The following is a 23,652-nucleotide window of genomic DNA, read 5'->3' on the forward strand; positions in this document are numbered from 1 at the left end:
GAACGCATTAGTATGGGAGGATGGTTTTCACTATGTTTTCAACACTCCCTAGATGCAGCTCTACAAATCTTCTCTTTGTTTAATGAGGGTTAAATCAGGTTGTGTTGTCAAAGGGGATAATTCTCAAAAGGATGTGTGTATATCGAGACAGAAAATGGGCACACCAGACAAAATTATGTGATCACATTGTTCCTGGGAGACAGTGAAGCAGCAGGAGGCCCCTTATCAAAGCAAACATCTTCCCAATTATGCTTGTTGACTTGGAGGTGGGTCTAACCAGGCAACTGGGCTGAACTGATTCATAGAAGACAGAAGTAAAAATGATGGCAAATTCAAGATTTTCAAGATTTTCGGGCTTGGTTCTTCCTCTTCAACATCTAAAAAGTTTATTGTATTGTAAAATTATCTTGGTAAATGTTTAGAAGTGTGCTTAACTTAAGGCGATTTTGAAATGGAAGATTTATGCACAGAAAGATTTAACAAAGATTTAACAAGGTAAGATAACATCTAATAATCTTAGCTTAGCAGAAAAATGTAACTCAGGGGTGTTAAAATTATCCACAGAGTCCCTTTATATTACCACCAATCAGTATTCTGATATAGATGGTGCTAATTATTTATTTATTATTTATTGCCAGTGTACTAGAAGCTTTCTGAGTAAAATATTAATAAGCAGTAATAGTAAATCTGCAGGATTCAAATTGTAGTGAAGGAATAAAAATAGTGAAGTAGAAGAATTATTTAAACACTGTCAAGTTGATAAATTCCCGCTGATTGCAAAAATGGCTAATAATTAAAAATGTGTCTAACCATACTGTACTTCCATTGTCACGTCAGATGATTAGTGAGCTTGCCGCCTCCCGGGACACATGAGGTAAACTGGGATTGGGTCCATCTTAATGGTTATTTGCACGTGCAGGCAGACCCTCAAATGACCCAGGAGAAATCCTTCTGTGACAGCGCGCAATCCTGCGCATTTCTGCTTTCTGACGCTGAGAGCTGAAAGTATATAAAGAAGCTCGGAGACTCTCCGGTCAGCTGACACCGAGAGGAAGGAGAGAGCAGCTGCAACATGCCTGTGATCGGAGTGGGAATACACCAGTCGGGGGGAACTGCATCAGCATCACCCACAGGTAGAACAATTTTTTATGTTTACGTAATGTAATTCCACAACCATTTTCTAATGTTTGTTGAAAGACCAGATAAAAGTGCTTTTATAATAATAAAAATAAAAATAATTATTATCATTATTTTATTATTGTGACAGACATAAATGTTCAAAAGTAATAGGCTTAATTTGCCAGATTTAAAAGTCTGTAAGTGCTATATTGACACATAGTTATGTATACATAATCTATTGTCTGGCTTCTCTACAAAATTATACAAGTGATATAGTAACATATTCAAACTGTCTTTTATCTGACACAGAAATCCACAATGCCTTAATTAAACTTGTTTCTTCCATATGAGCCCATGCATGATCAGGTTTTTCAGCAATTACAGTGAAATGCACCTCTGCTCATATTTTGCCCTGGCACAGCACTTGATGTTCTCAGATTCTCTCAGTTTAATTAAGGTCTAGTCCATTCTTCTGAGCTAGCAAACCATGTCAGTGCGTGGTCATGACCCTTGACCATCCGGTTTAAAAAAGCTGACAATGCCAATAACTAATTTGGCACAGTTTCTATTTACTCCACTGGGTTGGGATAGCATCGTGTGCACAGGGTTACTATCCTCACTCAGTGACCCAAATGTTAGCTTTCGCAATCACGTGTGTGTGTGTGTATGTATCTGTGTATTCACACACCTAATCAGACAAAGAGACTTGAACAACATTGTGTTCCATTTCTGTTTTTTGTTTTTTCAGAAAGAAAAAATTACAGCCTGAGCTCCCAGCCAGCCAATGGTTATGAACATCAGTCTGGAAATGGGTTCAACCACCAGGACCACAATTCCCAGAATGCAGATGGATTGGAGACAAATGCACTGCCCACTCCAATTGCAAACCCCCAAATTGTTTACACTAAGGTAAGCTGCAAGCCAAGAAGCAAAGCATATTTATAAGATGAAATAATTTGAATATAGGAAATATTTACCAGTCCTTTATCAGTTAGGATGCAGTAATTACCTGGAACAGCATTCAGAGATGATACCCCACACTGTGTGCTTATCACTGTAAAGTCAAAGAGTGAGGGGGATATATCACACAATCTTTGTCTCTATCTTTCACCATCAGGTGTTCATCGGTAACGAGTGGCATGAGTCATGCAGTGGCAGAAAGATTCCTGTGTATAATCCCACCACCGAGAAGCTGCTGTGTGAAGTGGAGGAGGCCGACTCAGTGAGTATTTTACACGTCGCTAGTAAGTTAGATGAGCTTTACAAGAAAAACTTTTGAATGTTTATGGAGCATTATTATGACTTACATTGTGAGCACTTTTTTGTACAACGTCTAACGTGTTGTATGCTGTGTAGATTGGGAATCTCCTTAAAGCAAATTTTTCAAGTAAACACATAAACTTGATCTGGCGTGATTGTGGTGGAAACCTCCTTAACTTGTGCTAATAACAGGACGATGTAGACAAGGCAGTGAGGAGTGCCAGAGCTGCTTTCCAGATGGGATCACCGTGGAGATCCATGGATGCCTCAGACCGAGGCCATTTACTTAACAGACTTGCTGACTTGGTGGAGCGAGACCGGCTCTTGCTAGCGGTGAGAAACACACATACACGTACCTGAAGTAAATCATCAGTAAATGTTGCTCCACAAAACATCACGACTGGATTATAATGACGCTGTGTGTGCTTTTTTTCTTGTTTTCCAGACACTAGAAGCTCTAAACTGTGGCAAAGTTTTCCTCGTGGCATATTTTGTAGATCTGATGGCTACAATCAAGACCTTGAGATATTACAGCGGCTGGGCAGACAAGATTCACGGAAAAACCATCCCCGTAGGTGAGTTAAATTCGTTTTTTTTAATTTAGATCAGAGGTTACACGTGTTTCCATATTTAAAACCATCAGCACAACAAAAACTGGATGCATTCAGTGCTATAATAAATGAACTGTGTGTGTTTTTTCTTTTTTTGTTTTTTAGATGGAGAATATTTTACCTACACACGGCATGAGCCCATTGGAGTATGTGGTCAGATCATTCCTGTAAGTGAAATAAACACTAAAGGATGGCAAACATTCAACTGTTATGTTACCAAGTTTTTGTGTTTTTTCAGTGTTTACATTCAGCCAGCTGTGAGTAAAGTAATGGTCCTGAATGTGGTGAAAAAAATTTTAACCTGTTTTTTAGCTGAACCTGAGATAATTTGTTGATTGGTTCTGATTGTGTCACATTCATTATCACATAAATCTTTTAAGCCAAAAAGTCTTATGAAGCGAAAACTGAAAATTGAGTTTGCACTTTGGCATTCAGTGGAACTTCCCACTGATGATGTTCGTGTGGAAGATTGCTCCTGCTCTGTGCTGTGGGAACACTGTAGTCATCAAGCCAGCTGAACAGACCCCTTTATCAGCTCTGCATATGGCTGCACTCATCAAAGAGGTAGTTAGATTCAAATTACTAATCACCCACAACAATCTTATGCAATTATATAAGTGCAAAAACTGGCGCAAGTCCATTTCTTACTGAAAGAAGATGACTGAGTGGCTCTCTTTTCAACTCTCTGTGTTCAGGCTGGGTTTCCTCCTGGAGTGGTTAATGTGTTGCCTGGTTATGGTCAGACAGCAGGCTGTGCCATTTCTCACCACATGGATATAGACAAAGTAGCCTTTACCGGATCTACTGCTGTTAGTATAAATCTCAGCACAGTGTGTCTGTGTGAACAGCTTGCTCTCTTCTGGTTTTGTGCATTTCACTCATGTACAAATGAACTCCTTTACTGTAACCATGCAGCTCACATGGTTGTCACTGGTTACCAGGTTGGAAAACTCATCCAGAAGGCTGCAGGTGAAAGCAACCTGAAGAGAGTCACACTGGAACTTGGTGGAAAAAATCCTAATATTGTCTTTGCAGACTGTGACTGTGAGTGGGACCTTTTTTCACTTGATTACGTCACATTTCTCTCTTTAAATGTCATATTCTTTTATACCTTTACCATGTCTAACCATTTCTGAATTGAACAAATAAAGTGCAGCACCATATTAAGTCACACTTGTGGTGTATAAATCTTTCTTTTAGATTTGATATCTTTATATGATATATCTTGTAGTAGTATTATCTTACTGTAGTGGTTTTCCCTAACAAGTGAATGATCCCTCGTTTGAACCTGGGAGTAGAAGAATCCCTTTGGGGTCGTGTCACAAAGGGCATCTGTTGTTAAAAAGAAATCTGCCAACTACCAGCAGTTAAAGGTGGCTTTTCTGTGTATATGTCTTGCAGTAGAGTACGCAGTGGAGCAGGCACACAGTGGTCTGTTCTTCAATCAGGGCCAGTGCTGTCTGGCAGGATCCAGGGTGTTTGTAGAGGAACCAATCTACGAGGAATTTGTCCGCCGCAGTGTAGAGAAAGCCAGATCCAAAGTCCTGGGAAACCCACTCTTGCCAGGCGTGGACCAGGGACCACAGGTATACTGTGGCCTGAATACTGTTACACCAACTAACAAGTCAGACAGGTCAGAATAATATGAGCTTTGTTTATTTTTTCCTCAGATCAACCAGAAGCAGTTTAATAAGATAATGGAGCTAATAGAAAGCGGGAAGAGAGAAGGTGCAACTCTGGAGTGCGGTGGCTCTCCAGGGGGTCAGCAGGGACTTTTCATCCAACCCACCGTGTTCTCAAATGTCAGAGACCATATGCGTATCGCTAAAGAAGAGGTACTCACACCCCCAACGGTGGAGCACATATTAAAATACGTAGTCTAATTCTACTGCTCATTTTTTTGCTTTTGTAAGATTTCTCTACCATCCTCTTGCAGATATTTGGCCCGGTGCAGCAGATTATGTGTTTCCGCAGCATAAGTGAAGTCATCGAGAGAGCCAATGCCACACAATACGGGTTGGCAGCAGGAGTCTTCACTAATGACATCAACAAAGCCCTTACAGTCTCCTCTGCTCTGCAAGCCGGCATGGTCTGGTATGGATCACATCCTTTGCACAGAGCATGATAACTGAAGCCTCTCTTAAAGTCCCATTAGACTTTGGAATAGTGCAGCTACTACTATTGTATGCCTGTTTTTAAGGAATAAGGTGAAACTAATGCTGCTTTAATTCTAGGGTGAACTGCTACAATGCCATGAGTATTCAGTGTCCATTTGGTGGCTTCAAGATGTCTGGGAATGGGAGAGAACTGTGAGTGTTGCCATTTTGAAATCTAAGGAAATTAACCTTTACATTTGCTGCATTAATGTCCATCAAACAACTACGTAATCGTTGCTTTGAGACTTTGTAACAATGCGCTGCAACTTGACTAGTAAACTCTTTCTCTTTTTAATCAGTAGTGCTTGTTTTTCTTATTTCAGGGGGGAATATGCACTGCAGGAGTACACTGAAATCAAGGCAGTCACAATCAGAATATCACAGAAGCGCTCATGATACTGCCAGTCTACATTTCTCCTGTTTAAACCATCAGCCAGAGTCAGATCATTAGATCATGCTGCACCTGCATGTTTTGTAGCCACTTTGTGAATATTTATTCCATTTTCTGCACAGACTTTCTTTATTTTTGTCATATACCGCCAGGGTTACATGACTTTTATCTATGGTGGTCCTCTAGTGTACAGGTTTGTAAACAGATTGTTCTTTGAAGTTTTGCTTCTCGTGTGTTTGATAGTTTAGTTACACCGTAAATGGCAATTTTTCATAAATAGAACATTTTAATAGATGTCATGCAAAAAATTAGAAAGTCACTTTAAAAACTATGTACAGGGATTTCCACATGAAATCAGTCGTCTGTATAGATAAGCAGTAAACTGTAGACTGATTCCACTGTAGTAAACAGGAAAAAAAGCCGAGTCCTTGGTAGAAGTTGCTGAGACATAGAGTTTGTTGACATTTTTGCAGTTGTAATACTACTGACACAGATAACACACCATTTCTGTATCTTTTAACTGAGTCGCTGCAGTAACTACAGACTTTTTCCAGTGTTAGGTATGACTGATGTCTCATCTACCATGTTGAAAATACTAATTGAATGCTTTTCATTCATATAATAAAATTCCAATAAGAAATGATGTTATGAAATTTGTGTTCATTTGCATCATTGCAGTAAACCCCAAATTGATTCCTCCTCCATATGCAGCTGGAGCCATCCTAGCAGATATCTGTAACTGTGAATCATGCTTCTTATGTCCTCGGAGGAGCGCCCCGACCTCTCCCTCTGCCAGGCCCAGGTAGAGGGCCCCTGAGATGTCCAGGAGGCCCTCCCCGTGCCCGAGGAGGATGGGCTACTGGCCCTCTGGGGTTTGTGGCAGCCAGTGACACCTCCTTTTGCAGGTTGACCCCTTTCCCCGCTGATCCTGGCTTCATTTTGGTAGACTTGCTTCCCTTCTCAATTACAATATCTAAAAAGACAGATTGAGAGTTGGAAAACGTGGTCAGGTCAGTGGGGTGTTAATTATCCTACAGTATATGCAGCTGAAGCCTGTATATGAGTGTACCATGAGGCGGCTCTTCCTCAGTGGGAGGCGGTATTAGAGATTTATTTGGCAGAAGGTCCTCCAAGTCTTTCATTACTTGATTAGTGCTGTCCTTGTTGTTCCTGCGGTTCTTCTCCTCGTCTCGGGCCTGAAGTGATGACCAACAAACCCGACAGTCATTTGATTTGAATCTAATCTTGAACTTTTGCTTAAATATGGGAAATTAAGAGAAATTCATACTGACCATTTTCATCTTCTTTTTAAGGTCCAGGTTTGCCTGTTGGTATCCCTTTGACACTGTGTTAAGGTAGTAGATGGCCAACCTGTTACACAGTATAAGTCTTTTACTGTGCCACTGCAGATGGATTAGATTACAGTCAGGCTTTGCACACAGTGCTAGATCATATTGTTCTGTCATTTTGTTCTGTGTTTATGTACATGCACTGATCATGGAAATTTTAGGCAAATTTATATTTTGTCTGGGTGCCATGACGTGTGTTACTTCGCCTCATCAGTTACAAGTTTAAAAGAACTGTTGTTAAATTCATAAGCTGCACAGGTAGCTTATCTGCTCTTTGTTATCTACCCAAACGTAATGTGATAATGTCAGAGTGGAAACAAAACACTGTTCGCAAACACTGGTTTTCTTGCCAGAAAGCTTAGGGTGAGCAAATAAAATGCCACTACACTGAAAAGCAGCTAATGAATAGCCTCCTGAAACTTAAGCTGCCTGCTTAGATATACCACTCCAGGGCTCAGGCCAGCTACATGCATATGAGAAAGACAGCACAAAAAGTATCCACTGTAGCCACCTGCCACGGGGTAGGCCACAAAAACAAATGGAAGAATGGAAAATTCAAAATACTGAGCCAGGTGTAAAAAGCAAGAAAGCTAGGTTGGGTTTGTCTGCAGGGAAACTTGTTGCTTGTGAGAAGAGATGACAGAGATGTTTGTACGGCAACTACCACAAAAATATTCACAAGCATGCGTTTTCCCCATTAAGAGCCATAACAAGGATAAAGACTAACAAAAAAAATCCACAGGACAGCACACATGTTTTATTTGTGGATTTAAATTTAAATGGAGGATTAAAGCTGGTCCTTTCTTTAGGAGCACCTGTACAGAAACTAGACCTGCCAGCTGACCACAGTAATTAAATTTATTAAGAAAAGAGATTGTTTGTTAACTGTAAAATGTGTTTGCTTACTTGACCACATCTTCACCACAACTATAGATGCCACTGGTACTGCTTTTGTCCTCTTTCCCTGCCCTCATCCCCAGTCGGTTGCGGCAGATGGCCGCCCCTCATTAAGTCTGGTTCTGCCCAAGGTTTCTTCCTGTTATAAGGGAGTTTTTCCTGTCCATTGCCTGTTCATAAGGGGTCATCTGATTGTTGGGATTTTCTCTGTATTATCGTAGGGTTTTTACCTTCCAATATAAAGCACCTTGAGGGGACTCTTGTTGTGATGTGGGGCTAAAGTGAATTCCTCAAAATCAGTGCCACTCAGTTAGGACAATGTGATCCGCCACACCACAAAATCAGGAACAGATGGACACCTTAAAATCTCTCTACTCTCTGAATTCTTCAGATCCTCATCTGGGTGAGTATCTGACAAACACATTCCATAGAGACCAACCAAGACTACCCTCCGATTATCACGGCCCACATTTTCACTGTACTCCTCCAAGAAAGGCTGACTTTTGCTGCCACTGTGTGGTAGTGTCAAAAAAGACAGTGTAAGGGTAACATCACCACATTATCAGTATTCACTAAGATAGAGACAACTGAAATGCACACAATTTGTTTTTCTAAATAAATAATAAGATTGTGTAGGCAACCTTAAATATATTAGCAGTGCACAAAAGGTTTCATTTGTTTTCTTACATTTATCATGCACGCTTAAAAACACACAAAATGTAAAAATGTATCTTCATTTAGCAGGTACAGAAGCCATGTTTGACTTATTATTTAAATTATACTTACACCATGAGGAGGACGACAGGCATGATGAGTCCAGGATTGGTGGCATATGTAAAAATGGTCCCTATGAAAGCTGGTAAATCCTGTGTTATAGTCTCCATAACCACATCGTACATCCTGTCCTGACCACTGGGGGGATATTGTTGCTGTTATCATTATTGTTACTAACCCTTGGATTTAAAAAAACACAAAAACAAAAAAAAACATGTGCATGCAGAAGTATGCTTGAGAAACCTGCCAAGACGCTGCAGATTAAAAAATTTTATTATGTTCATTCTTTAAGTTGACTCTAATAATTATGTTAATGATCATCTAGTGAATCTGAATAAGCTTGTTCATGCAGATTATTAACCGAATAAAAAATGTAAATCTGCAGAAAAAGAAAAAAGATATTCATGCACCACCTTAGATCTCTTATTTTAACCTCATACTGACCTGAATGGACCACAGTCGAAGGACGGGGGCAGGGTCATTATCGTGTAAACGACAGGAAGCAAGCTAAGGAAGAGCACGAGGAGCAGCAGGCCCATGTAGAAGTTGTTGGACCTCGATGCCTTGAAAACTCGCTTGTGAGGAACATTACAGGCCATCACTGCCCAGCACTGGAAGTACATCGACGTCAGGAGACGCAGCACATTCAGACCCACCAGACCTGGAGCGTAAAATGCTCCCATCCTAAGAAAAACAACATATTAAGCAACACTGTTCAAAAAGGAAAAAGATCACGATGCAATTTCAAACTAATCAGCCACTGAATAGTGTAATTAGTGTTATTAGAGATTTTGTGATTGCTGCATTAATGATAGGCGGATCAAAGAAACGTGAGCTGTGTTTCAGCAGAGGGAAGCTTATTAGTGAGCTATTCATCTCATTAGAGAATCTCCAGTGAAGCAGAAAGGAGTCAGAAAATAAAATCATCGATGGAGTAATTCACCATATCATTCCTTGATTGAAGATAAGCCCCAGCACATTCCCACTGATGTCAAACTCTGCATATGATGGCTGGAATAAACACACAAACAACATGATTTGCATGTACTCCTGAATTAATAAACAGCAGGTCAATACACTTTGCATTTGTTGCTCTCTCTCTCTTTCACTCTGTAATTAAGTTCTCATTGTAGTGTCCTGTTTCATTCTATGTTCAGGATCACCTGTCTTGCCAGATGTCATTGCAAAGTATCAGGTTGATGTAGATGCATTACGAACTGCGGTGGTAAACCCTTGAATTAAAGCAGAAACTCTGCACCTCCTCCTCTGTTCATGTGTTCAGTAATACCTGAATGATAATGACATAACCACTACTTAAACTGACACAATCACCTTAAATTCCCATGCAGGACTTGAGACAAGTGGTGCAAGTGCAGACTTAAACGTTTTATTTATTTATTTATTTTAATTGTGTTAACGGCAATTGAGCAACAATCAGTTTTGAGGCCTGCTGAGGCCTGTTCCCTGCAAACATTGCTGATGAGCACGACATTATTTCAGTCAAACAAACTAAGATGGACATATGTTAAGGGCACGGGACACTGTGACCCACTGACACACAATTAGGAGTACTCACGAATCCGGCCTCCAGGTCCCAGCACCAGCAGTAGTTGAGGAAGCGAACAATGATAGCTCGCGCAAAGTCACCGATCAAGATAGTCAAAAAGGTTACCTGCATGTCTGATACGATAAGTTTCACAAATTCCTGCAAGGTAAAAGTAAAGACATAAAGAAAAGAAAGAATTGTGATGTTGTCCCCAAATACTTAAAATCAAATGTTTATTTATTCAAATACTTAATTTTTAAGGGAATATGCTTGGTATGAACTAAATATATACCAATCAAATAAGTTTTGTTTGATCAGAAAATTCACATTTTATAATGTACCTATGTAACAAGATTACATGGAACATTTACATGTAATGAAATTAGTCAGCATCATGGGCAGAACATATGTAGAGTCTATGACCCCTACCAAATTGAAACAATGTTGCACTGATCACTGCACTAGCATAGATAAATAGACCAGTTTGGAGATTTATTTTTTTAACTATGCAGGTTATTAATGAACTTGTGCAACACAAATTGTGACCGGTGATTCTATGAGTAACTGTGATGTGATTATTGTGTTACAGACAATTTAGTGTAATTACAGTAATGCAGTACTTTGTAATGTGTTTCCCTCAGCACTGTTATACATAAAGCTTCTACTAACTATTCCCACTGCAGTCTCCCAACAAGGTCCTCTGACAGCATCTGCAGGATTCACGACCAGTGGAGGCACATCCGTCGTGTTGTAGTAGGAGCTGTAGTTGGCATTGTACTCATGTATAGCCCATTCAGTGGCATTCTTGAGCTCCTGCTCCGTTTCCAGCTGAAAAACATTTAATGCATCAAAGAAAAATTAAGGTGTCAGTGTTCATGTAGCATATTTCATACACACATAAATGTAGTTTCCAGGTTTTTAAAAATAACTGATTATTGGGAATTTGGGAAGGACTGTTTATTTTCTGCTTAAGATGTGAGTTAAAGGTCCGATACCACTGTCGCTTAATTTAGCACAAACACAGGAACAGTAGCCAGGATCTGACTGAGGAAAACAAAACCTGCATAACCGGCTATGAGGTTTAGGGGGCAATATTTCACACACATACACACAAACACACACACTCATTTTCATATCTTAGCAAGGATATCTAATTGACATAATGCTTTCCCTAGCCGCTTACCCTAACCGTCATCATCAATAAATGAATGCCTAACCTTAATCCTCAGCCTAAACCTAACCATGACCTAATTGTAACCCTGACACTAAAACCACATTTCGAGCATCAAAAGTGCCTTCAACGTTGTGGGGACGCACATTTTGTCCCCAAGTGACTGTTGGTCAACACACGTATAGTGGCATGTCAATTTTCTGTCCTCATAAATGTGTCTAAACATGTGTGACAAATATGCAAAAAAACCAAGACTTCTGCAGTGTACATTACTTTTCACATCAGTGTATAAATGCAACTGTAACTAATGCATGAAGGCACATCAGCCATACCTTGTCATTAACTTCATCAAAGAGAGCAAAGAGGAAGGTGTAAAGATTTCCCAGGAAGAGGGCAAAAATTCTCCCCAGCTGCCACTTAAGGGCAATACGGGGATGATAATCTTCCAACTCTGCAATGGTTTCAAACAGTGGAGGACACACTAGTCCCAATAGAGACATCACAAACTCCACCTGATACAAAAGACAAGAGAGAATGTAAACATTTATTTTTTCAAGCCTCAACTATCCCAACTTTTCATCGCTCCTTGTGTCGGAAAAGAACACCATGTGCTCAGTGTAAACCTGCCTCGTTGTTTTGAAACCACGTGAGAGACGCTGGATCCATCTTAGCAAAATCCTGAGAACGTTTCACCACAAAGTAGATGAGATAACCACTGCCACCGAGACAGCACAGGATCATAATATTTGCCAGAATCCTGAGGAAACGTTGGAGATGGATGTTTTCATCCTTCTGGTTCTCCTTTTCATCTACAATGGACTCCTGCATTACAAATAAAGAAGCACTTAAGATCTCTTTCAGTTTCAAGTTACACAATTTAGCACCTTCACATTTCAGAAGTTTAAATCTCCCTGCAAATGGCGCCAGGACAGTTTTCCCCACTTTCCTTATTAAGTAGATTTTTATGATTAACCATCTTAAATTGGGGCTCAGCATATGAAAATGTTGACGTGGAGTACATTATGCTCGCACCTCTCTCTTCGCTGTAACACTATAGGGGATGGAGAAATCAGTGGCAAATTAACAAGTGGGATGTGTTTGCTGGCAGCAGGAATGACATGCCCAACATGGACCTATTTTATTTACACCACATATGAAAACTTCCTTCTGAAAATCCTCCAACATGCACACACACACGCTAACCTTAAAGCTGGTGGTTATGGAGGCGTACTTATTATCTGCAGTTTCGGGGTTTCCTATGAGGTAGTCCCAGCTGGTGAACATCTTCCAGCTGAAGGTGAACTCTCCTTCATCACCCCCATCTCCTCCCTCATTTGCATTACGAGCCATCCTGAAGAGACAAACAAAAAGAAATGATAAAGAAACCCTAAAAAAAAAAAAAAAACTTCTACATGATTTTCATCTGAATGCCCGCATATGTCTTGCCTACATTCTAATGACAACCATTAGGCTGTATCCAAATATTCCAACACCAGTGAGCAGGTATGACAGAGGGAGTCTGAACTTCAGCACGCCAATGTTTCGTTCGTTGTTGTAGTAGCCATAAAACAAAATAGAGTACTTGCAGTATCCCTGTTGATGAGAAACAGAAAGGTATAGTCACGCATACATGCAAATACAGTCTGTACTCAAGGTAAGTTTCTCACCACACCAATGTATAAATAACATTAGAAAATATCAAAATGGTGACTGAAACAGCCATGCTATCATCTCTGAGGGTGTAAAGGCTGCTATCTATATTGCTAACATGCGAATGTTCATTCTCTTCTGCTTATCAGGGTCACAGGGGGCTGGAGCCTATCCCAGCTAAAATAGGGCAACAGGCAGGGTACACCCTGAGCAAGCTGCCACCCTGACACAGGGCTAACACAGAGCGACAGACAACCATTCAGACTTACACATTTGGGCAATTAAGAAGCACTAATTAACCCAACCCCACCCAGATGATGTAGTCAAACTCATGACTGTTCTTGCCTTGAGGTATCAGTGCTAAGCACCATTGTCCATCCATCCATCCATTTTCATCTGCTTTATCCGAGGCTGGGTCGCGGGGGCAGCAGCCTAAGCAAAGAGGCCCAGACCTTCCTCTCCCCAGCCACCTCCTCCAGTTTATCCGGGGGAATACCAAGGCGTTCCCAGGCCAGCCGAGAGATATAATCTCTCCAGCGTGTCCTGGGTCTGCCCCGGGGCCTCCTCCCGGTGGGACATGCCTGGAACACCTCACCCAGGAGGCGCCCAGGGGGCATCCTTGTCAGATGCCCGAACCACCTCAGCTGGCTCCTTTCGATGTGGAGCAGCAGCGGCTCTACTCTGAGCCCCTCCCGGATGGCCGAACTTCTTACCCTATCTCTAAGGGAGAGGCCAGCCACCCTTCGGAGGAAGCTCATTTCTGCCGCCTGTATCCGCGATCTCGTTCTTTCGGTCACTACCCACAGCTCGTGGCCATAGGTGAGGGTAGGGACGTAGATTGACCGGTAAATTGAGAGCTTCGCTTTTACACTCAGCTCCCTCTTCACCACGACGGACCGGTGCGGCGTCCGCATTACTGCAGCTGCAGCCCCAATCCGTCTGTCGATCTCCGGCTCCCTTCTCCCATCACTTGCGAACAAGACCCCGAGATACTTGAACTCCTCCACTTGGGGCAGGAACTCATCCCCGACCCGGAGTGGGCACTCCACCCTTTTCCGGCTGAGAACCATGGCCTCAGATTTGGAGGTGCTGATCCTCATAACCACCATTGTGCTGCCATGAAGTTCAAATTGAGTACCAGAATTCAGAAGAAAGTGATTTAAGTGATCCAGGAATTCTTGTTGGTGCCAGCAGGCCGGTCTGAGTAGTTCAGAAACTGCTGATCAACTTGTGCCTTCCTACACAACCATCTCTAGAGTTTATAGAGAATGGTCCAAAAAAGAGAAAATATCCAGTGAGCTGTAATTTTCTGGGATAAAATGCTGTTTCAATGCCAGAGGTCAGAGGAGAATGGCAAGAAGCCTTTAAGCTGATAGAAAGGGAACTAAAACCAAGATATGCAGAAAGCCTCTCTAAACATCTTAAACCTTGAAGCAGGTGAGCTACAACAGCAGGTGATGCTCCCCTCATCTAAGAACAAGAAACTCAGGCTGGCTACTTGAACTTGACACTGAGTTAACTGAACTCTTATGGCATCCACAGTCACCAGATCTTACCAAAACATTATCAAAAGTTAAAAAAAAAAAAAAAAAAAACAAGTATTAGAAATTTAAAAAAAAATGTATTTTTCTTTTCTTTGGTATAAGGGCAAAAACTACTGTTAGCCAGTCTGGGGAAAAAAGAGAGCTCGTGTGTGAGGAAAAAATGAATTAAGGGATGCATGAAGCTAGGATCCTCACACCAAAGTCAAAGAGCACTGAGAAGTCCATGGCTGTGTCCTGTTCAGATCGTGGCACAGTTTTCCGGGGAATGGAGCCATAGGGGAGACCCATGAGAACCTAAATGCAGAGAAGAGGGATGGAGAGATGGATGGAGAGAGCTCAGCATTTGCCACATTAGCTATTGGCTGCTAGCATACATATAGACAAAGCCTACCTCTGGCAGCACCACCAGACCAAACATGAACCCGAACAGGATCAGGTTCAGGCCATACATCCACCTCAGAAAAATGAAGTAAGATGCCACCGATGATCCAAAATGACCTGGGGGGAAGGGGGTGGGGTGAAAATACATAATTGTGAGGACAGCTTATTAGCAAATGTAAGATTATAGCTTAGTGATTATTTGGTTTTGTGGTACCAACTTTCTACTTCCTTTATCTTCCTCTCCCAGGGTATACAAGCTGTTTTGAAGTTCTCAAAGTCCCGATTAAACTTGATAAGTTTCTAGGGGAGAGTGCAGAGAAGCAAACTTAAACAATATTACTCAAATTATAAATCAATGCATTTTGCACAGTGAGGACATTACCTTGGTCATCATGACTTTAAACGCATACAACTTCTTGCCTCTTCCTTTCCCGAGAGCACCTTCGAATTTTTCAACAAACTCCTGGGCCTCCCTGTTTCAGGCAGTACACAAATGTTCAGCAATGAAATACCATCCATGCCCACATCCAACTGAAAATCATGATCTACTCAGTGAATTAATTATTTAGTTAGTGAACAGGATGTACAAACAACAGGTTTGGAATGATTTACTGATTGATGACACGCTGCATATGTTAAGAGCACTGGCAGGAAGACACGGCAAGCAGGAGGTCAGCTCACCACAACAACATGCATTAAACAGTGTCGAGCTCATGAAAAGTTAAGGCAACTCGGCTATCATGTTCCCTTTCCAGAAACTTGCCTACATACATAACAAACATACATACTTACCTCACAAACACACACTGACTTACACAAGCCTTACCCCTGGCTAGGAAGCCAGAACAGTTTGCTGTCTTCTAACATATCTAACAGGCTGAGATACAGCCAGCTTGGCTTGTGCTGAGATTTTATAGGACCCTGTTGTCATGTATACAAATTCCACAAAGGGCAGAATTTCCATACAGTGCATCCAGAAAGTGTTCAGACCACTTCACTTGTTTCACATTTTGTCATGTTACAGCCTTGTTCCAAAATGGATTAAGTTCATTTTGTTCTGCATTCAATATGTCCATTGTGATGTTGAGTAAACAAAATTTTCCTCGAAATTCTTGCAAAAATCACATACATGTACTGTAAGTATTCTCACACTTTGCTCAATACTTTAGCAATGATTGTAGCCTCAAGTCTTTATGATTATGATGCTACAAGCTTGAAACACCTATTTCTGGGCAGTTTCTCCCATTCTTCTTTTCAGAACCCTTCCATCAGATTGGATGGAGAGCACAGCCATATTCAGATGACTGTGCTTCAAGTCTGGGCTCAGAGTTGGCCACTCAAGGACATTCACAGAGCGGTCACAAAGCCACTCTTGTCATCCTGGCTGTGCGTTTAGGGTCGCAGTCTTGCTGGAACATAAACCAGACCAGTCTGAGGTCCATAAAGCATCTAGTTCCTGCTGCTGAAAAACATCGCCACAGCATGATGATGCCACCACCATGCTTCACTGTAGGAATGGTATTGGCCAGGTGATGAGAGGTGTCTGCATGATGATGCAGACATGACGGGCCAACGAGTTGGCATTCAGGTGGCTTCTGTCTGGCCATTCTGCCACATGGGCCTGATTGGTGGTGTGCTGCAGAAATGGATGTCCTTGTGAAAGGTTCTCCTTTCTCCACAGAACAATACTGGAACTCTGTCAAAATGACCATCAGGTTCTCAGTCACCTCCCTGTCTAAGGCCCTTCTACCCGATCACTCAGATTGGCCATGCGGTCAGCTCTAGGAAGAGTCCTGGTGGTCCCAAACTTCTTCCATTTACAGATTATGTTGGAATATTGGAATAAGGCTGTAAAACAATGTGGAACAAGTGAAGTGCTGTGAATACTTTCCAGATGCACTGTAGATGAATAAAAGCCTAGATCTAAACATTTGCATAGGTTGCAGGACTCAAAAGAAGAAACATGCTTTGCCCTGTCTAAAAACACATTTTTTTAAAGTAGTTTTGTCTGTTTGTATAGTTGAGCATTGATGAGTGGAAGTACCAAAGAGGTAAAGTAGCAGTGAGCAAGATTTAATAATAAATGTCCAACTTCACATGGTATTAAAAGAAAATGTGCACCAGCAAAAATGGAGTAATAAGCAATTTTAAAAAGGCACTCAAAATGAACAACATCTTTAATGAACAGAAGTTACGGTTGTAACAAAAAGCAGGCCAAAGAAGAGGATTAAGAGTTGGCCACAGTTTTTTGTTTTCATTTTTACTTTAGCAGTACGAGCCTCCTCTTCATCCGCCAAGGTTTGTTCCTTAATGTAGCAATCAGCTTCTTCTTTTCTTCTACTTGTTCTTTCAGGGCAGCGATCTCTCTCTCTGACATCGACTCTTCATCAGACTCGTCTTCAGACTCGTCTTCAGAGGAAGAAGCTGGAGAGCTGCCAAAGGGAAGCAACCGTCACTCGCAATGACTTTGAGAAGGCATAATTCTCACACGATTCATCACCTCAAGAAAAGCTTTCCTGGTGGTTTTAATTAGTAGATTTATATCTAACTGCACACGGTGCAGTGTTCACTTAACCCCAGTTCCAAAAAAGCTGGGATTCTGTGTAAAATGTAAATAAAAACACAATGCATTGAGTAGCAAATCTCATAAACACATATTTTATTCACAATGGAACAAAGACAACAGATGTGTAAATGTGAAGATGTACCATTTTGAAGCACGTTTTGAATTTGATAACAGCAATCCCGTCCCAGCAATGCGGTCAAATTGATTGGCATTTGATAGTACAGATGGACAATAACCCAAAACATACAGCCGCTGCATTAAAGGCCTGACAGAGCATTTAAAAGGAAATAAAACAGCATCTGGTGATGTCCATGAGCTCAAGACTTCATGCCATCATTGTCAGCAAAAGGTTTTCAACCAAGTATTAGAAATGAACATTTTATTTTCAGTTATTTAATTTGTCCAATTACTTTTGAGCCCCTGAAATGAAGGGATTGTGTTTAAAGAAATTGCTTTAGTCCCTCAAATTTTTATGCAATTTATTTTGGACAACCCACTGAATTAAGGCTGAAAGTCTGCACTTCAACTGCATCTGAGTTGTTTGAATTAAATTTCATAGTGGTAATTTACAGAGCCAAGAAAAAAAAAACACCTATATCTGTAAATATTTGTGGACGAAACCGTAGGTGAAATACAGCTCTCAGAGAATACTGCACCTGCTCTGCTTTCCATTCTTCTTTTTCTTGTCCTTCTCACTGCCTTTATTTGTCTCGTCTTTGCCTTTAACATTTCCCTTTTTCTCCTTATTCTGATCCTCTTTCTCCTGTTTGGAAGGCGCTCTTCCTCCTTTCTTCCTTTTACCCTGATCTTCTTCGCTCTCCTCATCACGCTCCTCATTTGCAGCTTTCCTCCTGGGAGCTTTGGCTCCTTTCTGTCTCACCCTTCGTTTGTCTTCCTCATCGTCTTGGTCACTGTCTTGGGGCTTGGTCCTCTTCCTTCGTCCCCTTTTCCTCGGTGCCTCATCTTCATCTTCTTCATCATCCTCATCATCACTGACCTGTTTGGTTTTACGCTGTGCTTTGGCTCTTCTGTTTTTGCTTCTCCTTCTGGTCTCATCTAAGACACACACACACACACACATACAAATATATATTATTTTTTTACACAAGGTTTGATATTGAAAATGCAATAACATGTCCCTGAACAAATACAACCATCAACAATAAGAACTGACAAAAAGGGCCGAAAATGCCTTAAAAGCTATAAACATTTTCAAAACGTTTTTTATTAAATTAAACTAAAGACAGAAAAATTGTCCCATATGACTTACCTTCACTCCCACTGTCCAACGTAGCATCCACCTCCATCCCAACTGAACAGATGCATGAATACAACCATTTAGATTCAAATGTTTAAATAAATATAGCAATGAATGAATGAGTCAGTTTTCCCTATAATAGCATTAAAACATCTTCTCACCATCTTCAGCCTGAATTATAGCATCGTTTTTCCTTTTTGGAGGCATCCTTCTGATCTTTTAGTTATTTATATATTCTTTTTGTCCCCTACTCACTTCCGACTCAGTCTCACCTTCATCCATGAGTCACTCAGTTCACTGACACAGTACACTGTGAAGGTACAGAAAGTAAGTCAGTATACATAACCACATAAGCACACACACACACCACACACACACGCACACACACACCTCTGTTTGTGCTGCTCAAAGGCTGGGCTCCATGACAACAGCCAAAGAAACCCAGCCCTTAGATGATAATCAGGAGCCAGAGAGAATCTGAGAGACAATGGACTTGTCTATCAAAATGTTAACTGATATTATACAGGGGAGAGATATAAGAAGATATAAATTTTTGGTGATTTAACACTCAAGTTTATTTGAATTGGATAATGACCAATATCTTGAGTCACTGTCATATACAACATCTAGCAATGCAACAAAACCGTTTTGAAAAGGAAAACTGATGGTCGCCTTCACTTACTTGCCACCCCGTTAGGAGACACCCAAGCAAATGCAGAAATAAAGGTTGGGCCACATTAAAGTTGGATGAAAGCTTAAGTAATCCTGAGTGAAACAAGTCGCTGTATTTAAATACTATACACAACGTCTTCTAGGGTGTAGAACGAGCAAACTAGTGGAGTAAAAATCAGTTATGTTACTTTAAAGGCAAGACACAAGCTGTTGATTCAATAATGGGTCCTGATTTTTAGGTTAAAGTACAGGGTGGACCATTTATATGGATACACCGTAATAAAATGGGAATGGTTGGCGATATTAAAGTCCTGTTTGTAGCACATCAGTATATGTGAGGGGGCAAACTCCTCACGATGGGTGGTGACCATGATGGCCATTTAGAAGTCGGCCATCTTGGATGCAACTTTTGTTTTTTCAATAGGAAGAGGGCCACGTGACACATGAAACTTATTGGTAATGTCACAAGAAAAACAATGGTGTGCTTGGTTTCAATGTAACTTCATTCTTTCATGGGTTATTTACAAGTTTCTGGCCACTTATAAAATGTGTTCAATGTGCTGCCCATTGTGTTGGATTGTCAATGCAACCCTCTTCTCCCACTCTTCACACACTGATAGCAACACCGCAGGAGAAATGCCATCACAGGCATCCAGTATCCGTAGTTTCAGGTGCTGCACATCTCATATATTCACACCATAGACAATTGCCTTCAGATGACCCCAAAGATAAAAGTCTAAGGGGGTCAGATCGGGAGACCTTGGGGGCCATTCAACTGGCCCACGACGACCAATCCACTTTCCAGGAAACTGTTCATCTAGGAATGCTCGGACCTGGCACCCATAATGAGGTGGTGCTGTCACGGTTCTGGGTCAGTATTTTGAGTTTTATTATGTTTGGGTTTTAGTTTGCATCGGGGATTGTTTTCTTGTTCTCTTGTTGTGTTTATGATGATGATTATGATGTTTATTATTAGAGTTCCATGTTTCTGTTTATCTGGGTTTAAGATGCGGGTTTAGTTTCTTATGTCATTTCCTGTCTGTCTCTCGATGTCGAGCCTGCGTGTGATGTTTTATTGTGAAGGTCTGTGTCATATGTGAGTGTGCTCAGTTTACGTTTCCCCTGTCCCGTCAGCTCAGATTCCTCCCAGCTGTGTTGCCCTCCTGTCTCTCATCCCCTGATTACTGGTGTGTGTATTTAAGCCCAGTGTGTTCTTCTGCCTGTTGCCGGTTCGTCTGTGTTCCTCCGTGCCAGTCTGTGTTACTCGGTGTCCTGCTCGTCGTCTGCCTCTCTGCCCTTTGTCGTATGCTCCTAGGTCTGTTATTTTTTAGTTCTCCCAGTTTAGGTGTTTTCAGTTATTTGTTATGCCCCACTGTCTGTTTGCCACTACACCTCTGTTAATAAACTCAACGGCATCTCATCCACTGCATGCATCTTGGGTCCTTCTTCTAACTCCACACGGCTCGCCTCGGCAGCCGTGACAGGTTGCACCATCTTGCTGGAAAAACTCAGGGAACGTGCCAGCTTCAGTGAATAAAGAGGGAAACACATCATCATGTAGCAATTTCAAGTATCCAGTGGCCATGAGGTTTCCATTGATGAAGAATGGACCCACTATCGTTGTACCCCATATACCACACCAAACCATCACTTCTGTTATTCCAACAGTCTTGGAGGGATCGATCCAATGTGGGTTAGCGAGTGCTATGCTGTGGGCTCTTGCTGAAAGAAGCTAGGACAGCCACTGATGTTTCTTCATTAGTGACAGTTTTCTTGCATCCACATTTTGGCAAATCCAACACTAAACCAGTTTCACGAAACTTAGCAAGAAGTTTGCTAACTGTAGCATGGGAGATGGGTGGTCTCGTAGGGTGTCTTGCATTGAAATCTGCTGCAATGACCCGGTTACTGCGTTCACTAGATATCAACACGATTTCGATTCACTCCTCACGTGTTAACCTCTTTGACATGTCAATGGCTGTGAACAAAGAGAAACTTGTAAATAACTCATGAAAGAATAAAGTTACATTGAAACCAAGCACAGCATTGTTTTTCTTGTGATATTACCAATAAGTTTGATGTGTCACATGGTCCTCTTCCTATTGAAAAAACAAAAGTTGCATCCAAAATGGCCGACTTCTAAATGGCCATCATGGTCACCACCCATCGTGAGGAGTTTGCCCCCTCACATATACTAATGTGCCACAAACAGGACTTTAATATCACCAACCATTCACATTTTATTACGGTGTATCCATATAAATGGTTCACCCTGTAGAATAATAAGAGAAGGTGATAGCTGCTGTCATTTCTTCTGTTAAAGTGAAACAAAACTGCAAATAAATTCAGTTTAAATTAACAGGAAGCAGCAATTTTTGATTGGTCAAATTCATTCAGTGTTTTGACAAGTTGTTTGTGATAAAACTGCCTGGAAGAATTCCTCAAACTAACACAGCTGAATGCTGCTAAACATGAGGTTGTCCACTGGACGGACAGACAGATAGAGATAGATAGCCTAGATTTGATACATATGGATAAAACTTAAATCAAGAAATGTTTCACCATTTTGTAAAGGTCTCTGCAAAGCACAATTCTCCACAATTACAGGTATATGTAACCGGGTTCAGGTTCTGCGGCAGCATCTACAAGTAAAGAACTGCCCAAGCTCAAAGTCCAGGCTATCACCCAAAGCAATCATAGAATAGATCATTTAATTAAATGCTCCAAAAGGCACTGATACCAAAAACACAGTCAGCAGGTCCATTTAGTGAAGCTGAAGTGAGCTTCCACTTCCTGTGTAAACATTTCTGTACATATGCTTATTTCTAGTGAAATGCTGCTCATTATCAGGGCCCGACTTTGTTTAAAAGGCTGGTCTCAAGTAGCTCCTTTAAGAAGTGCAGTTTTTGGCACTTGAGCATTGCCTGTGCTTGGTCTCAACAATTTCACATGTTTCTGTGAAGCATGTTGAGTCTTCTGTGAAAACTCAGGCAGGGCTAGAGAGACAACCGTACTGACCTTTGCTCTCAAACCCAAAACTGGACACCCTCCAAGGAATCAAATCAGTGCTTATACTACCACAATGCCTCACTTCTTCCTTCTCTGTTATTAGTGAATAAAAGATGCCCATTGCAATCACCTGACGTTGAGATATCCGGTAATGTGCAACCTGTCATGGCTCAGTTTTCTGCCACATTGAAGAGAGGGACACCAGAAGAGAGGGACACTGGGGGACAGAGCCAAAACACAACTCCAGAAGGAGGGTGAAACAGGGGTCATCAGAGGACTGAAATTACCTGGACAAATAGAGTGTGGGGCAGATTATGACTGAGTCTTGGTGTACAGAGAGGATGCAGATTCTTTATTGCTTATCAAAGTTGCGTCAGCTTTCACTAAATATTGTGATTGACAGCCCCTTGGCTGCCGGTGAAAGAACAAAGCATAGAGACTTACTCAATTCTCAGGATCTCAAATAACTGCAGAATTAATACTTAATGCTTACTCGCCATGAATTGATCATGAGCATCAGTAGAAGTGGATTTGACTGACACTGAAGGTCTGTCGCATTATGAGCTTGCTAGCCTGTTGTCATAAATAATGTAGAAACAACAGTTATTCCTCAGCAGCCACCTGGAAATTGTACAGATCTAAAACTTCATCAAATCAAATCTGCACAAAACTGAGATGAAAGAAGTGTAAATATAGACTGTCATGTTACTAAAGTTCAATTAATGTTAGTTTTGGCTAACGGTGTTACGTCATTGATTTAAATGTCAGGTTGACTGACAGGACTGTTCAGTGTCCAGCAAGTGCAGAGTGCAATTAGCTGTAGGGACACTTGATAAGGCCGCTCATTTATCAGATGATACGAGTCAGATATCTCTCCTACATGATGCGGGTCAAATCTGAATTTTTGGCACAGTTTTGTTCATTTTGCTTTGGCAAAAATTAATAACCTGGCTTCTGATGTGGCACTTAAAACTCATGGATTGTATCATATTTACCACATGTAGATAAAAAATTAGAGTCAAGCTGAGCATCTAGTCCAGCAAGAGGTGAATGATTCATTTAAACCTTGGTAGTTAGGTTAAATGGCCTCCGTGTCTAATGAATTGTTTAATACTTTGGCCCGGTCACAGTTCTAAGAAACTACCAGGCTGGTTACTTTGAAGGCTGAAGAAGTGAAGGAAGACCCCATTATATTTTGGTGTCATAGCACCAGTAAAGGGTTGAGTTTTATTCATATATGTCCAAATGAGGCATTGCTGGATTCCACAGTTCAAGATCATTTCAAAGCAAGACATCTG

The 23,652-nt window shown here is 41.2% G+C and overlaps 2 protein-coding genes across 2 annotated transcripts; one reads left to right on the forward strand and one right to left on the reverse strand.

The window, feature by feature from the left end:
* Window positions 1–925: 925 nt before the first annotated feature.
* Window positions 926–5,718, forward strand: LOC146656726 (aldehyde dehydrogenase 1A1-like). Its single transcript, XM_085426829.1, has 14 exons — window positions 926–1,133; window positions 1,868–2,028; window positions 2,237–2,341; window positions 2,572–2,712; window positions 2,825–2,954; window positions 3,096–3,157; window positions 3,426–3,554; window positions 3,686–3,799; window positions 3,932–4,034; window positions 4,392–4,576; window positions 4,661–4,825; window positions 4,927–5,084; window positions 5,225–5,299; window positions 5,470–5,718. The coding sequence occupies exons 1-14, from the start codon at window positions 1,073–1,075 to the stop codon at window positions 5,540–5,542; spliced, it is 1,662 nt and encodes a 553-aa protein (XP_085282955.1). The 5' UTR covers window positions 926–1,072; the 3' UTR covers window positions 5,543–5,718.
* Window positions 5,719–6,108: 390 nt separating this feature from the next.
* Window positions 6,109–18,972, reverse strand: LOC146656727 (transmembrane channel-like protein 2-B). Its single transcript, XM_085426828.1, has 20 exons — window positions 18,835–18,972; window positions 18,686–18,727; window positions 18,072–18,471; window positions 17,114–17,281; window positions 15,232–15,322; window positions 15,068–15,149; window positions 14,860–14,966; window positions 14,664–14,762; window positions 12,725–12,867; window positions 12,478–12,625; window positions 11,902–12,096; window positions 11,607–11,786; window positions 10,773–10,931; window positions 10,134–10,262; window positions 9,501–9,568; window positions 9,002–9,241; window positions 8,570–8,695; window positions 6,830–6,908; window positions 6,607–6,733; window positions 6,109–6,510 (listed from the first exon to the last, which is right to left on the reverse strand). Exons 1-20 carry the CDS (start codon window positions 18,878–18,880, stop codon window positions 6,293–6,295), a joined length of 2,847 nt encoding a protein of 948 aa, XP_085282954.1. The 5' UTR covers window positions 18,881–18,972; the 3' UTR covers window positions 6,109–6,292.
* Between the last annotated feature and the right edge of the window lie 4,680 nt (window positions 18,973–23,652).

This window comes from Rhamphochromis longiceps, linkage group LG12 (genome assembly GCF_057381845.1).
Source record: "Rhamphochromis longiceps isolate RC_006_pf linkage group LG12, R_longiceps_female_GT1.1, whole genome shotgun sequence".
Classification (NCBI taxonomy): domain Eukaryota; kingdom Metazoa; phylum Chordata; class Actinopteri; order Cichliformes; family Cichlidae; genus Rhamphochromis; species Rhamphochromis longiceps.

What these genes read in the sequence shown, in the direction of transcription:
- LOC146656726 (XM_085426829.1), top strand. Translation starts at nt 1,073, where the DNA reads ATGCCTGTGATCGGAGTGGGAATACACCAGTCGGGGGGAACTGCATCA. An exon ending in GAGACCGGCTCTTGCTAGCG is followed by an intron (nt 2,713 to 2,824) that starts GTGAGAAACACA and finishes CTTGTTTTCCAG; the next exon opens with ACACTAGAAGCTCTAAACTG. An exon ending in TCTGGGAATGGGAGAGAACT is followed by an intron (nt 5,300 to 5,469) that starts GTGAGTGTTGCC and finishes TTCTTATTTCAG; the next exon opens with GGGGGAATATGCACTGCAGG.
- LOC146656727 (XM_085426828.1), bottom strand. Translation starts at nt 18,880, where the DNA reads ATGCCTCCAAAAAGGAAAAACGATGCTATAATTCAGGCTGAAGATG. An exon ending in GTTGGACAGTGGGAGTGAAG is followed by an intron (nt 18,472 to 18,685) that starts GTAAGTCATATG and finishes TGTGTGTCTTAG; the next exon opens with ATGAGACCAGAAGGAGAAGC. An exon ending in TTAAAGTCATGATGACCAAG is followed by an intron (nt 15,150 to 15,231) that starts GTAATGTCCTCA and finishes ACTCTCCCCTAG; the next exon opens with AAACTTATCAAGTTTAATCG.